At 35.8% G+C, this 17,461-nt stretch overlaps 1 protein-coding gene across 42 annotated transcripts in view; it reads right to left on the reverse strand.

Annotated features, from left to right (window-relative positions):
- ATXN2 (ataxin 2) overlaps positions 1-17,461 on the reverse strand; it is a 100,475-nt gene that overhangs the window by 47,919 nt on the left and 35,095 nt on the right. For 22 of the 42 annotated variants that reach the window (XM_081036445.1, XM_081036436.1, XM_081036434.1 and 19 more), the window contains exons 4-5: positions 16,970-17,041; positions 16,255-16,405 (exon numbers count right to left, since the gene is read on the reverse strand). In XM_081036445.1, coding sequence (XP_080892571.1) covers positions 16,255-16,405; positions 16,970-17,041 — 223 coding nt within the window. Of the gene's footprint in view, positions 1-149; positions 168-16,254; positions 16,406-16,969; positions 17,042-17,461 lie in introns of all 42 variants that reach the window. The other 20 variants (XM_081036446.1, XM_081036431.1, XM_081036429.1 and 17 more) reach the window with 1 other exon arrangement.

Below are 17,461 nucleotides of genomic sequence, written 5' to 3' on the forward strand. Positions count from 1 at the left end.
TCTAATTGCAATTGTGGGAATTTGCATGCAGATTTTTCTAATGCCATTAAGTCAGAGTATATTAATTTTCCATTACCCTTTATGGTAATTATAAAAGCATTATAAAAGCAAGATGCAAGAACACAGAGTTACTGTTAGAAAAAGGTTACCTGTTTCTGAAGGAACTACTGGTACAGAAAGAAAAAAAGAAAAACAATAAAAATTATCAGATGAAATAGATATAAATTCGTCATGTGCTTCATTCCCTGCCTTATAAACATCCAATTTACAAAAATCTCTAGACCAGATGGGGAAAAGATACAAAAGACTATCGACTCCCAGGCCCCAACCCCGCTATACTACCCCCACAGCAGGTAGGCTCTCAAAACCTTCCCTTCCTTCTGATTCTGGGCAGAAACCCAGGCATTCCGGGCCAGTGGTGCCACCTGGTGGTGATCAGAAAGAAATGACTCAACCAATATGCCCCCTCTCTCATGGGTATCCCTCAGCCCCACACCCAGGAAACAGGGTAGGTGCTCTGCTCCTCGTTTTTTCCTTTTACCGCTCAGTCAATTATGACTCTGAGAAATCACTCAAAGTTGTCTGAGAATGCTTTTAAGGGCCAGAATAGTGGTAACATAAGTTAAATACTAATGACATACTACTATAAATTAATAAATATAAATTTTAATTTATTAAAACTACAAAATGACAAAACTAGATGAAATTTTAAAATCATTCAGACTTAACATCAGAAACCCTCAAATATACTCCCAGACAAGTATTCACCAAAATCCTCTGCTATCCATTTCATGTCTCAATTAAATATGCTTTTCTTAAATACTGACATTCTAAATTAAAAATAATTATTTCAATAATATTGTTTTGATCAATTATGAATATGGTGACATTTTTTTCAACAACTCTTAAAAATATTTTCCCATCGTATACCATCAGTTATACATGGACCAATCTATACACAATAGAGAATCAGTTACAGTGGGTGCCAATCTCACAACCGAGAGACCATTTTTAGAATTTATTAAGTATCACTGAGTTTGGATGATCTGGGGATTCATATTTGACTAAGATACAATCCCTGCCTTTTCTTGCAGAAGCTCCCAGTTATAAAAGAATCGTTATAGACATGAAGCAAATCTTTTAGAATCAAATGTGAAAAGTGCTAAAGTTTAATTAAGAACATATTCTGAGGAATAAAAGGCTGTGGCTTTAAAAGTGACAGCTGATCTAGCCCTTCAAAAACACAAGCAAGATACGACAACATGGATGGATCTAGAAGGTATTGTGCTACGTGAAGTAAGACATATACCATGAGACCTCATTTACATGTGCAATCTAAAGAACAAAATAAACAAGCAAAACAGAAACGGACTAATAGAGCAAACTGATGGTAGCCATGGGGAAGGGGGCTGGGGAGCTGGGTGAACACAAAGTGGCAGTTACAAAATAGTCAGGGAATCTAAAGTACAGCATAGTGAATATAGGCAATAACGTTGCAACAACAACTATGTATAGTGCCAGGTGGGTACTAGACTAATCGGGGGGACCACTGCATAAATTATACGAATGTCTAACCACTATGCTACACACCAGAAACTAATATAAAATAATACTGAATATCAACTGTAACTGAAAAAAAATTTTCTTTTAAAAGCACAAGCAGGAATTATGAGGGGGAAATGAAGGGGCTGTAACATAGACTACAGTAAAATTAAAAATAAAATTTCTTTGAATTGTACACAAGTCCATAGGCTTCCCCAAGGAGGTGGAACTTGGGGCTAGAGGTAAGATTACTTTTTTATTTTATACTCATCTGTTTTTATAAATGTTCACACTATAAGTATATATTAAACCATGTATTTTACTATATAAATAATATTTAAAAATACAATATTAACGAATAGCATAAAGAAACTAGATGGGGATAATGAACACAGTAAGGGCCCAGGGCGTGTGGGCAGGAACAACAGAACCAAGGGGACAAGTGGAGGAAACGCCCTCAGACAGCCTTTAGATTAGGGATTCTTAATCTTTTGTCTTTGATCCATGTACCCCTTTGGCATTTGGGGGGAGCTTATGGATTTAGTTGCATAAAATACATAGGAAATCAAAGGAGATCAATTATAATGATGCAGTTATTAAAATCTAAAAAACCAAATTGGTGCCATAGTATATATATGCTTTATTAATGCAGTAAATAATGAGATCTAACAACATATCTAATTACTATAATTTTAAAGAGGAAACAAGCATGAGTAATATTATGGAGATATCCACCCACATTCATACAAGTGATATGAAATTAACTGAGTTCTATAGGAGCTAAAGTCACAGATACCACTAATACTAATGTTTTGTTGCCCACATTAACTACCAAAATAAATGCTAAATTTCAATCAAAAGTGAATGAAAATAAAGATGCAATATTTTTCCCACCCAAGTTCCTCGATGCCCTAAATTGTCTCCACGAACCATTTTGGAATCCATGGATCCATGTTAAGGACTCTACCTTTGTGTTCTAAAAAGCAGGAAGAAAGAGCATTGTAATGAGGATAAAGGAAAGGAGGTAGGCGGAGTAAAAGACTGGAGGAGGTGGTTATTAAGGTTACAGACACCGGTTTAAAAAAAAAAAAAAAAAAAAAGTCTGCTGAGCTCTCCTGAAGCTGCAGCAAGAGCTAGAAACCCTACATTCCTAACCAGCACCACAGTGGGATTTTCCCCAGCCACACCCAGCAGGCTGGCTACAAGAGCAGACAGAGTTTAAAAAAGGATAGCCAGAGGAGGATCAAACAAATGGCCCCACTTTTCCATTTGAAAAAAAGAAGGCAAAGCCAAGGAATGGTCAGAGAGCGCTGTGAGGGCCAAGAAGAAAGGTAGTAAAAGAGTAAAGGTTAAGCTAGCCATGGTCAGAATAGGTCGTAAAGGGCATTCTGGAAGAGAAGCAGTTACAAATGACGACAAGTCATGAAAGCAGGCTGCTAAAATGGGATGAAAATGACAGGCACTGTTCCAAATGGCCAACTTGAAAATAAATTTTTGTAAAATCTACCATCTGCAAACTAACATTTGAAAGTATCAGGGTCCTAGCCACAAAACAATAGGAAACTTGAAAGCATTCCAAAGGTATATACCTCTCTGTTCTAAATAAAATATTAAGACCTTATAGTTACATTACAAAATACACCAGACAATAGCACTTGCCTATTAAAAAATGCAGAGGTGGATACTGTTCATTTTGAATGACCACAACTATTTTCTAATTGTAATTCTGGGCCTATCAAGTAGAACTATTTAATATTTAAAATGTCAGAAGTGGTTTATTTGGTACACCATGGAGATGACAGTTATATAACCATAAAATTCAAGTCTTTGAGGTTAGATCCATAAAAGTCAGTCCCAAAGTTGTTCCTTCAACTAGAAACTTTTGAGGAGAGAACGAATCGGGAAAAGCTAGTATAAAGTAATCTGAACAAGTAATCTGAACATAACATAGGTCATCCTGACTTCACACATGGTAGGGATAGGACAGGAAACCAGGATCCATCTCTGCAGTAAAAGTACCCCACCCCAATTCTCTGCGGTACAGGTACCCCCCCACCCCCCCCCAACGCCTTGCTTGCAGTCTCTTTTTATCGCAATTACTGAAATTCCCAATCAAACACCTGTCTTTAAAAATGTTGAAGTTTTTGTGGAAATAAAACCCAGTAGTGGTAACCCCTTGACCCCCCAGTCGACGGAGATGTTAACATAAAGGAGAACACGCTGCTGAGCGGCCACGCAACCTGCCAACACTCTCAGGACAGGACAGACCAGAACAGCAAGACCAAAAAGTGGACCACCCGCAGTTCCACAGCGTACACAAAATTTAAAAATAATTTCTTACCCTAATAGAAAAAAGATTTCACTTTTCAAAAGAGAACCACCTAATCATTTCTTTGCCTCTAGGGCACTTGAATAAGGAAAATGAGTTTTGTGACCCATAAGTAGAAAGGGGGTTGTTTTTACCCTGCGTGGCGCATAAATGAACCTTGAGGTATGGTAACTTTTAATCTTATGATTTCAAACTGAACCGAAGTAAAGATGATTTCACACTAATCTTCACAAATGAACATTTTAGGTACGGAGATATAAATTCAAATATGTGTGCGTTTCTAACACACACACAACAGCTAAGGTAAACATTTTAATTAAAAGACCTTCAAACAGCCTGGATGCATGCTTTAATACTTCACTCCCTTACCTGTGCTTCTGACTTTTCTCACTTCTGTAAGAATCATTTAGGGCTTATTTTCAAAGTTAACACTTGGGGATTTTTTTTTTTTTAATTTCAAAAGTATATTAAAATGGCTACTAGAAGCAATCTTCTGTTAGAAAAACATACTCTGGATATGTCAAGTTGTGGGAAGGCTGTTTTTAGGTTTGGCTATGAATAACTGCTTTCTTGAATTTCCTGTAAGTGAGTGGTAATTACAATTCCAATCATTTATGGCAATGTGTCTATGTAAGAAAATAAAAACTAGTTTTTCCCTGGTTTGGCTGTAGTGAGTGTAAAAATATGTAAGATTTTAAAAATATCAATTGAAAGGATGAATATGTATTGAGTAGTACCTACTATCTATTAGGTATCATGCTAGACACCATGGGGCGTACACAACCCTAGTTTTATAAACATGATTTCTAAACTCCGGAAAAATATAATGCATTGGGAAAGACAAAGTTTACTGACAAAAAGATATCGCATGCTGCTTTGGAAAGCTAAATGTTCAGTACATGAGGTAGACAACTGGCTCTCCAGCTGTGCTCCTTGGAACCCTATAATTTCTTAAGGAGATCTCAGCAGACAGAGGAAAAGCTGAGTAAGGAAGGTTATAGGACACCTCTCATTCCCCTCCCCACCACTGCTTTGTAACTGGGATTAAGCATGAGATTTCATTGGGGTCAGTGAGAAGGAACTTGTCTATGCTAAAACTAAAATGAGTCAAGTTTAGCAGCCATTGGTAGAGGTAATGAGATTCGGTTGAAAAAGGAGAGGTCCCACTGGGAAGTACCCTGAGTGCCAAAGTGTGGCACCCAAACTTTATGCTGTAAGCAATATTGGCCACTGTAGACTTTTTGATGACATAATAAAAGCAATGCTTAAGAATTTCTTTGTGCTAATAATGTCCAAGATTAAATGGAAGTGATGGAATTTGGAGGAAAAGTTAATTTGGAAATTATAGTAATGTTTGGATACAAATTAACATTACCAAGAAAAAGTTTACAGAGCAAGGTAAAAATGAAGAAAAAGCTACAGCTTTCTTCCCAAACTTAAACTAAAAGAATCCTTGAATCTATATTATTTCACTACAAGCAGCTTGAGGAAAAAGAATGGATGAAAAAAATGTGAATATATTTTTGGAAGTGCGCTATCACGAACAAAAAGTAAATCCAGCTAAGATTAGCTTCTAAGACTCAATCTATAATAAGTATTTTACTTGTCCAGTGTAGTAGTAAAATGAATGACCATTCTACTTTATCATTTGCTTCAAAGGAAGGAAATGATACGGAAGGAAAATATTTTGCTTTTATTTCCAGAAGTTGTTTCGTATTTTGCTTTTATCTCCAGAAGTTGTTTCGTAAAATATTGTTACTTTGAAACTAAAAAAAATAATAAAAATATGACCTTCCAAAATAATAATTACAAAGTTGTTTGCTTATTGCAGAGAAGGCATCTTACAAAGCAGACATAAATGGCACTGGGTAGAGAAGCAAATTAATAAACAAACCACAGGCTTTCTTAAAGACTGGTTATCAGCAACAGGTAACAGAGCAGATGTGCTCCAAATGTGTTCTCGCTGAGGGACTCAAAGATTATAGTGCTTATCCTACTAAGAGTCAAAAGAAAGATTTATATTCGTTGGATATAAAGACTATAAAAGAAGATTGCTCTAAACTGAAAATGAAATTATGAAAGAAAATTCTATTTACAATAGCATCCACAAGAATAAAATACTTTGGGATAAAGCTACCAAAAGAAGTGTAAAACTTGTACCCTGAAACTACAAAACGTTTTTGAAATTGAAGATGACCTAAATAAATAGAAAAGCATATAGTGTTCTTGGACTAGAAGATACAATATTGTTAAGATGGTAATACTCCCCCAAATGATCTACAGATTCAATATCCCAGCTGTCTTTTGCAGAAATTGACAAGATGATCCTAAAATTCACATGGAAATGCAACGGACCCAGAATAGCCAAAACAATCTTGAAAACAAGAACACACTTTGAGGATTAACACTTCTCAAAAAATTCAAAACTTCATAAAAGGTACAACAATCAAGACAGTGCAATACTGGCATAAAGAAAGACACATAGATCTATGAAACAGAATTGAGAGTCCAGAAATAAATCTTTACATTTATAGTCAACTGATTTTCAACAAAGGTACAAAGACAATTCAATAGGAAAAGAATAGTCTTCAACAGATTGTGCTTGGAAAACTGGATGTAAACAATGAAGGGGGGAATGAATGACCCCCTACCTCAAACTTTATATGAAAATTAACTCAAAATGAATCATACCTCTACATATTAGGTTGGTGCAAAAATAATTTCGGTGTAAAACGTTAATAATTGTAAAAACCGCAATTACTTTGCACCAACCTAATATAAGAGCTAAAACGACAAAAATCTTAAAAAAAAGCAGAGGAATAAATCTACATGATCTTAGATTAGGCAACTTTCTTAGCTATGACAAAAAAGCACAAACAACAAATAAGAAAGAACAGATGAATGGAACATCATCTAAATTCAAAACTTTTGTGCTTTAGGGATACCATCAAGAAAGTGAAAAGAAGTCACCCCAATAAATTAAAAAAAAAAAAAAACAGAAAAGAAAGTGAAAATGGGAGAAAATATTTCTCCCAAAATGACAGCAAACCATGTCTCACAAGGAAAGAACTGTTATCCAGAATAAAGAACTCTTACAATTCAGTAATGAAAAGACAAATAACCCAATTTAAGAAGTGGAGAAGGATCTAAACAGACATTTCTCCAAGGGAGATATACCCATCTCCAACGCAAAGACGCACATCACTAACCATGAAGGATATGCAAATAAAACCACAATGAAATACCATGTCATATCCACCCAGTAGGATGGCTGTAATCAAAAAGATAAAACGAAAACAGATGCTGGTGAGGATATGAAACAAATGGAGCCCTCATACACTGCTGGTGTGGGACTGTAAAATGATACAGCCACTTTGGAAAATGGCCCAGCATTTCCCTCAAAAGGTTACACATAAAGTTACCACCTGACCCAGCAATTCCACTCCTGCCGTGTTTCCTGAAAATCAAACCCAGCCAGCCAATCAGCTCTAATGTGTCTTTTGGTGCAAAAATTAATATAAGACTCAGAATTTATTATATTATATTATATTATATTATATTATATTATATTATATTCCCGGTCTTATAGTAAAATAAGACCGGGTCTTATATTAATTTTTGCTCCAAAAGACGCATTAGAGCTGATTGTCCGGCTAGGTCTTATTTTCAGGAAAACACAGTAGTTATATGTCCAACAGAACTAAAAATATAATGTACACAAAAAAATTTGCACATGAGCATTATTTATAATACTCAAAAAGTAGAAACAACCCATATGTCTATCAACTCATAAACGAATAAATAAAATATAGTCTATCCATACGATGGAATATTAATTGGCAATGAAAAGGAAAGAAGTACTGATACGTGCTACACATGGATGAACCTTAAACACAGTATATACTATGTGAAGCAAGCCTGTCACAAAAGGCCACATGCTCTATGATCCCATTAACATGCAATGTCCAGAAAGACAAATTTATAGAGACAGAAAGAAGATGAGTAGTTGCCCAGGGCTGGGGAGGTTGATAACAAATGGAGAGTGACTGACGGCCAAAGGGTATGGAGCTTCTTGTTAGGGTGAAGATGCTGCAAAATTGATCAGTAATAGCTGCACAATATCTCAAGAAAACTTTTTTTTTTTAATCCAGTATTGCTCTCAACAGTCCAGGTAATAAGGACTAGGTGACAGTGGTCCCAAATAAAAGAAAATTTACCTTATTGAAAGGTAATTCAGGGGCAGATGGATGGCTCAGTTGGTTAGAGCACAAGCTCTGGGCAACGGGGCTGCCGGTTCGATTCCCACATGGGCCAGGGAACTGTGCCCTCCGCAACTAGAATGAAGTCAATGAGCCCCCAGGTGGCCAGATGGCACAAGGTTGCCGGTTAGACTCCCTACAAGGGATGGTGGGCTGTGCCCCCTGCAACTAGCAATGGCAACTGGACCTGGAGCTGAGCTGCGCCCTCCACAACTAAGACTGAAAGGACAACTTGACTTGGATGAAGCTACTGAGTCCTGCGAAAAACACACTACAGTTCCTCAATAAAAAAGTCCTGGAAATACACACTGTTCCCCAGTAAAGTCCTGTTCCCTTCCCCAATAAAATCTTTAAAGAAAAAAAAGAAAGAAAGAAAGAAAAGAAAGGTAATTCAAAAGCTGGGTTTTTTTTAAGGCTTGAAATCTTTTACTTCTACAATGCTATCTTGTGACTCGGCAGTGAAGAAAAATGTCAGTATTACAATAGACAAAATCTTTACTTCTTGCAGTTTACTAAGTAAACTGTCTTCCTGAAAATATCCTGGACTCACCTGAATTATCTCCTAGAGTTCGAGAAAGCTACTTGTTTTGATTTAAACTGTCCCACAGGCAGAGTACGCCATTTTCTGAGTCCCTCACTATCTTAATGTAGTAGTATCAATCTGTCTCAGTCTTATCATTCAGCAAGCTGACAGATAAAAAACCATATTCCACTGCTTTAAAACTATGTTTCTCTGATTATTAGTGAGGTGGACTATCTTTCCATATGTTCATAGCCATTTATAGAACTTTTATAAACTTTTATTCTGTTTTTCCCAATTTGGAGCTTCTAATAAAACTTATGGTACCTCTGCACAAATTTTTTTTTAATTTTTTTTATTTTAAGTGTGTTCTTCCAGGACCCATCAGCTCCAAGTCAAGTAGTTGTTTCAACCTAGTTGCAGGGGCGCAGCTCACAGTGGCCCATGTGGGGATCGAATCGGCAACCTTGTCGTTAAGAGCCCCGTGCTCTAACCAACTGAGCTAAACGGCCTTTCCAGTCTTTAATTTTTTTATAATCAAGTATTTCAATCTTTTATTTTATGGATTTTTTGTTTTGGTGGTCATGATTATAAACTCTTTCCCCATATCAAAATGATACAACTTCATAGATTGCCCTAGAATTTCTATATAGTTTTTAAAAAATACTTTCCTTTTTAACCATTTAGGTTTTATTTTGGTGATAGGTATGAGGTAGGAATCTAATTCCCCCAAAATGTTGTCCCAACACCAATTTACTGAATAATCCACCTTTATTCCAGATTTAAGTGCTATCTGTAATACATATTAACAAAATATCTATATGAATTTTGTCTGTTTTGGATGCTCTATTCTTTGTCACTATGACAACTATGTTTTAATTCTAATATATTTTACTGTTTGGTGGGGGGCAAGTCCTCCTTCCTGACTCTTGCAGAAAAATTTCCAAAATTCTTCTGTTAATAGATATTACCTTATAAATTTTAGAATCATTTTGTCAATTTCTATAAAAATAGAGATAAGATTTTTAGAGATTACTTTGAGGAGAAGAGATAACTTTACAGAGTTACATATTCCCAGTCAAAGTATGGCATGTTTCACCGGTTTAGTCAAATCTTTTCTACCGTTCAGTAGTGTTTTTATAGTCTTCAGCTTATCTACATACGCTACGTTTATTTCTACACACTTTAAATTCTGTTCCCATTATGAATGTTTTTATTTTATACTATCCAACTGATTAATTAATGTTAAACAGAAATCAATGGTTTCCATACATATACGTATCCTGAATCAGACCACCTTACACTTACAATATTTTTATTTCTCTAAATAAAATTCAATTTTATACCATAGGTTTTTGTTTGCTTGTTTCTTTTTTGTTTCTTTTTAATAAATGGAGTTATTGCTTTGACTTTAGCATACACATGAAGAATACAGCAGAGAATTTCTGTATGTTCTAAAAATGTATAAAAAAACCACTTACATAAATGGAAGGAGAGCTTATTTTAATAAACCTGTAATACTTCCCTGTTGTGTACCTCACATTCCTCCGTTCAGCTTCCCATCACCTGTTCCTCTTTACCTGTTATTTTTTTTAATCTCAGTAATACCTGTGTCACCTCCATACTGGCTTCAGTAAGTGCTAGTCTCCATTTACCAGTAGGCCCCAGCGTGGACACATATCCTTCTTTTACTAGCCCACAACAAAGCTGAGGCAGTCAACTTTCTATTGGTTGTTTTAACAAAAGAGTATAAAAACATGGAGTTACTCAGAGTTGGCTCACTAGTAAAGCTACTCCCCCAAACCACAGGCCTAAGCCAACCTCCTTATGGGACTTTCCTGCTCAGCCACCTGGACAGCCTCCGGCCACAAGACCACCTGTCTACCCATCAACCCCGTCTGCCTACCTACCACAGGATCCCTCCCCCTTCCTGCCCAAAGGGCAGGCTGTTGATCCTGACCACTCGTCCAGCTTTCAAGCTGCCCCTGCCCGTCCAACTTCAGCACTTCCTGCCCATCTACAGAGCCTATTGCACTACTTCCAAGACTGTGCCTGCTCAGCTACAAAGCTGTGGCCTGCCCACCCTCCTAGAGCACCAACCGTAAATGAATCTGGAACACATTTGGACTCCTCAGAATCCAAGGTTTCCCCCGCCATATCCTGCTCTGGGATCTGCCTCTTCCGTAGACGACTAACCCAGCACTTCTAATTTCATACTCTTCAGAAGAGATCCCTCTCTGTTACTCACAGGACCTTGTCCTATGAGACCTACAGGACATGGGAACATGGGAACACAATAATGCAACACCAGAATAAAATAATCTGTATGATATTATTTCTCACTGCTGTCTAATCACATGTTCACATTCCAACTTCCTTCAACAACTACAACCTACAGAATTCTTCATGTCTCTGGACTCCATTTGGAATTCAATGCCACCAGTTTCACCATGACATTTTTCTTGAATTCTTCCACATGCTTTGGTGTCCCCAACACTGAAAATGCCCAGAGCAGAGCTTAACATGGAGTACATGAACTCCCTAGGGAACTGTGAACCCCATGGAATTAAATGTAGAAGTCTGTGTGTGTGTTTTCTAGGGTGAAGGTATACAGTTTCACTAAAGTCTCAAAAGGGACCCAAAATAGATTAAGTCTTGAATTTCTCTGCACTGTCCATAGCAACAAGCTCAGCAATGCACACATTCCAGAGCTCAACAAGTATTTGCTGGAGGGCTATATACATAAGACCACTTACAGCTTTCCCCCTCTTTATGTGAAAGTGCTTCTTTAAAAGTATCGAAAGCTCTAATTTCATTCACTCAAAAGACATTTATACTACATCAGTACTATGTGCCAAAACACTGTGCTAGCTTTGAGGATAAAAGAATTACAACATCCCCACAGAAGGAGCTCAGAGTATAAAGGGGGGACAGAAACATCTAATTATAATACAACGGTATAAGGACAACGATGCAGCCATGCTGGGGAGCGCTTACACGTGGTAGCTGAAACTATGAGCGAGCATAAGCACTGATACGTAGTAAGAGCAGTGGGCAAAAAGAAAGAAACACTGGGAACACAAACCCTTACGGGCCGTGTGATGAAAACAAAGCCCAAGAATGAAGCAGTAAAGGAATGATTAATAAGACACATGAGAAACAGAAAAGCAGCTTCTGAAAGATGGTGAATTCAGCAGTGTCCAATGCAGTAGTAAAGACTAAAAGATTCCCAAGGACCTCACAATTAGAGGCTACTGGGTGCCTCAGAAGTCTCCACGTTGTAAGTATAAAAGGCAGATTATAATGGGATGAGGAGTCCGTAGAAAACAGTTACGAAGTTTGGATAAGAAAGGAAGGACAGTCACTAGAAGAATTCAGGATTAAAAGAAAGCCTTTTTAGGAGAGGGACTTGAATAGGTTTTCAGGTTAAAGGGAAGGATTAAATGGAGAGGAAGAAGTTGAGTCCAGAAACAGAGAGGTGATATAAAAAAGCAAGAACTCAGGAATGGCAGAATGGGCAGAGTCAAGGGCTTGATTGGAGAAATCGAGATTAAACAAGTGAGACATCCCCTCTACTAACTATCAAAGGAAAGAGAATACAGACGGCAAGGGGGGAAGATAAATTTGTGGATGAAAGAGGGGGCAGACAGCTGAAAAAGGAGATCATTTCCAATAATCATATATGAGTTTTCACTTATTGTGACAAAGGAGCTGGAAAGCAAGTGACTCTTCAGGCTAAATCCAATTTGAATGGTCACAAAGAAGGAATTAAGTGAAATTACACAATATTAGATTAGTCAAAGCATGAGTTTAGAGACGACGTTCTATGTTATTTCACCAAAGCCAGCAGAGTATATAATTTTAATCAGCCCTAACAGCCCAAATAGAGTAGGAAAAATTACCTAGGACTAGATAGAGTTGGCAAACATTTTCTGTTTGCCAACTGTCTGCCAATATTTACGGACCAAGACCGTAAATATTTTTTGGCTTTGCAAGCCATCGAGTCTCTATTACAACTACTCCACTCGTATCACTGTAGCATGCAAGCAGCCACAGACAACGCATAAAAGAATGGGCATAACTGTGTTACAATAAAACTTTATTTACTGATAGATGGATTTGGCCTACAGACATTAAACTTGTTGACCCCTGTTCTCTAGACTGAGAATATTACAATAGAAATAAAGCAGTAGAAATAAACATAAGGGAAAAGGGGATAAGGAACTAGAAGATATAGAACTAAAATATAGTTGAGTTGGAGTATTAAATCAAAGAGCAAGATATGAATAAAAGAGCAATAGGAAGAGCAGAAGAGAAAACCAAGTGAGAAAGGGACATGGGAAAGAGACATGAAACCAACTTAAAAAGCAAATTGAAATAATATGCCAATTCCAAGGTAGACAGATGCAGAGACAAAGGTAGCTGAATGCCCTAAAATGAAAGTATTCCAGATCTGTCTGCAATGGAATTCAAATAAATGATAAAACACTAATTTTCCAATCCTAATCTGATTTCTTCCAATTACGTGTGCAAAAAGGAAGCCACAGCTTCAAATATAAAGCTACTTTTCATTTTGCCCATAAATCAGAATGGTACATGTATAACATTCAAGAAAACAAATGAAACTTATACACCATATCATAAGAAGATATCAATTATTTCTAGGCCTTTTATTCATTTGTATGTGTATGAATTTGACAAGTTTTAAAATTTACTGAACTCAATGACGTTAGCATTAAGAAGTTAAAGGCCACACTGACCTTACTAACTTTAAAAAGTTCCTTAAAAAATAAAGCCGAAGATTAAAAAAAAAAAGACTCTTGAACAACGTAAAAGTCTGCATGTTATACTGAGTAGAAATTTTGGTTTTCATTTTTGGCTTTATTTGTGGGGAAATCCTTTAAGGTAAACGCAGACTTATTCTGACACAGTTCAGCAACAAATCAGACCGCCTAATGATGTCACTACAATACAATGTTGAAGAACATGATTTGGAGTTTGAGAGTGCTGGATTTGTGTCCTCACTTTATCAAGTTACTTGTGTCTTAATTTCCTCGTCTACATATCTACATGTAAATAAGAATCTACCCACTTCAGAAAGAAGTTGTGATGATTAAATTGAACCAATGCTCATAAAACACTTAGCACAGAGTCTGACACACAGAATATGCATTTAAATTTTAGTTAATGTTATCTACTTTAAGAATTGACAGGATTATTGCAAAGAAAATTACAAGATAAAAGCTCAGAAAGGAAATAAATTTCCATCTTCACTCATTCACTTCTATTAATCCTTAAAAAAAAAAAAAGAAACAAATCACCTCAATCCATCTGCTCATTTAAGATGGAGAAAAGGAGTATCAAACTGATACCAGCAAAAACTATTCAAGACAATCTCCAATGCAGAGAAATAAAGGGCACTGTGAAGAAAGGAAATAAAGTACAAATCCCCGAGACCCCCAGAACAGAGCCATTCCTAGGATCTGACATGGAACCAGTGGTTTCACGTCCCTGACTGCACCTCAGAATCACACTCCCAGACCCTCTTCCAGGCTATTATAGTTAAGTCAGAATCTCTAGAAATGAGAACTAGACATTTTTAGAAATTCCATGAGTGACTAAAACATGAGCCCAGTATTAAGAATCAATGGTTAAACCCTACCTTCATTTACTCAAGAAGACTAGGAATCTGAATAAGTCTTTTAATACTCAGTCCTAAATTCCTTAATTTTTATAATTAATGAACCATGCCAATTAATTACTCTAAAAACGTTTTCTCTATACTAATAGCATCTCCATAATAATACTTTTATAAAGGGCAACTTCTGCCAGGAGAGTGTTAAGAATCTGACTTAAGAGACCTGAAATCCTAAACATATGATATAATACTATTTTCAGAATATTATACACTGGACATAATTGTGTAATTCACTAAACCACTACAGTCTTTAAATAAAATACCTGAAATTACTCCACTATTGTATGTCCTCATCAAGAAAACTATATTTTTATGTATATAACAAAATACATTCATTCCTTTACTGAGTGTACTGAAAAAACTGTCAAAGCTATTGCTCTGATCTGTATTTTCTTGGCTTTCCACAATGAACACAAATTACCTGAGAAATATTACTTATCTCAAGTAATAGTTACCATTCCAAATTTGGGAAATGCCAATTCACTTAAGAATAAAAATTAAAGCATATTGTGAATGGCTGTTAGCTAAATGGCCTGGTACCCAACAGAGTAGGGAACATTTTCTTGTTGTGGCCAATACTTCTTCCAGAATGCTATGTACTAAATTCAACTAAAATTTTATTTTCCCCTTTGGCTTATGTCCAACGTTAATTTTCAAGTTTAAAACAGTGAAGAACTTCAATAGTATAGTATAATTTTGTGCTCCTAGACATAAACAAGATCAACTCCAAAGGCAGAAACAGAAAGAAGATTTGTTGCCCTGTACAGGCCACTGAAGGACTCTTAGACAAAGAGTTGTTGATCAAAGAAGACACAGACATTTGAGAAGATACAAGTACAGAACACAGTGCTTTCATTAGCACTGCAAAGCAGTTACAGAGTACCTAGCACCCTAGCTTCTGAAAAAGCATGTCAACTATAGATAAGAACACTGTTAAGAGGTCCTAGAAAAAAGCTTTAACTTTCAGGTGGCTCGTAACTTCTAAATAACAGCGTAGAAACATCAGGATATAGAAATAGAAGCATATAGAAACATCAGCATAACGAAAACAGCTGTTTCATGACTGAATCATGAAAACTAAAAATTGTTGTGAACTACAATTTGCCATAAAACTGACTACAGAATTTGATTAAAGAAAAATCAATTACAGGCTAAACAAGGTAAAAAAATATTTTAGAACCAAATTCAAAAAATTGCCCAGAAGAGTCTTTGAATATGTTATTGAACACTCAGCACAGCAGAGTGTGCTCTCCAAACGAGTAATAGCAATTCCTATGTTTTTCTCCTCAACAGACACTTAAACACATACTAAATTTTAATATAACTACATCATCACTTTCATATTCTCAAAACATGGACCCATACTCTGAATGGACCCATCCACGTCCTTTTAAATATACGTGTTCACCTTCTTTACCATTTTCATGTTCATTAGACAATCGTTTTCTATCCATAGCTCTCTGCCTTTCTCGGTTAGCCCTGTGCTTTTGATTTCTTTCCAGATTATAAAACTAAAGCATTTATAGAACCATAAGCATAATAAAACTATAAACGTTATTTATAAGCATTATAAAACGAAAAATTTACAAACTAAAGCATTGTAGAACAAATAGGACAAGAAATAATCCAGCTGAGTAGCATTCTTAACCACGAAACTGTAGAAAACCCTTTACAAACTATTTTAATAGAACACAAACTCATTATTTATTCTACTAAAAATACCAATCTTCCACTGAAGTTTTAAATACTTTCCAACAAAATTGCAATAACATTCCCATTTGTCTTAATCAAGTTATTCTAAAAAGGCCATATTTCTTTTTTTAAAAAAAGTCCACATGATCAATGTAGAGAGTCTGCTTGAATAATCTTATAAACCATGAAGCATATTTAGGAAATCAAAACTCACCTCTTCTTGCGTAACTGGAGTCCATATCTTTAAATTGTACCACAACAAAGTCTGAACATTTGAACAAAATGCTTTCCATTATTTCTTCACGTTTTGGCCCCGAACTAGATTCTGTACTTTTCTCATGTGCAGCATCAAGTACCAAATCACACTAAGATGAAAAACATGAGTTAATATTCAAATATTTATAAAATAAAATTTGACAGAAATTCTTCAGCACAGCAGGGTACTAATTCTTATATGCTTTTGGCAAAAATAATCCATCGTAAGAGAAACTTATAATCATTTCTTTTTCTCAGAAATTCCTGTTATCCATTCCCTCATTCAAAAATCCTCTCATCTAGCATGATCTGTCTTCAGCATATTAATAGTGTTAAAGGGGAAATAATGAACTACGCAGTCCCTCTTCTAGTTCACAGTGCTTGAAAAGGCCAAAATATTTTAATAAGCACAAAAAGCAAGACGTCTTTTTGACTACACAAACCGACTATAAAATAATCACTTTTTTAAATTTAACAACAAAATCATTCAAAGTGGTTTTAAAAAGTGATTTAAAGGTAAAGCACTGAGCATGAAAATGTGACAAACATACCCACCTCACAACTATAAATTGTTAAATCAGAAACTACTAGACACTGTCTGGAAGCCACACAAACATACAACAGTTAATGATTCATGGGGTTTCACATTTAACAAAGGAAAGAGTGAAAATTACCTTAGGACTGTATGTTTTAAAAACTCCTTCATATATACCTCCGTTTTTCACTTGTACTTCACATTTGGATCCCTAAAAATACACAATTAGCTTATCAAAAAAAAAAAAAAAAGCATGTTCCTCAGTCATAGGGGTAATTTATTTTCAATTTACTTTTTATAGCTCATCAGGCTTCATTCAACATATTAGGTATTACTGACAATAAATTTTAAAACATCAACAATACACTGAATTCTCAAAATGCTCCAGGAGGACCTGCTCACAGTTTGCGGTATGAACTTGAGTACTGAAGTTAAATATTTCTTACTCCAGTTTTATTAGGTGACAAGATAATGCACTAAAGACAACTAATATTTTTGTACACAGCAGGCTGACAAGAATGCTTTTCTAGTGAGTTACAATAACCTGGGTAGAGTTCTAATCTCTTTTTTCTAAATTATCCTAATTAAACATAACTTAAGAAATGTTATACAGAGAATCATTCATCCATAT

The sequence above is a fragment of the Rhinolophus hipposideros genome, assembly GCF_964194185.1.
Source record: "Rhinolophus hipposideros genome assembly, chromosome: 24".
Classification (NCBI taxonomy): Eukaryota; Metazoa; Chordata; class Mammalia; order Chiroptera; family Rhinolophidae; genus Rhinolophus; species Rhinolophus hipposideros.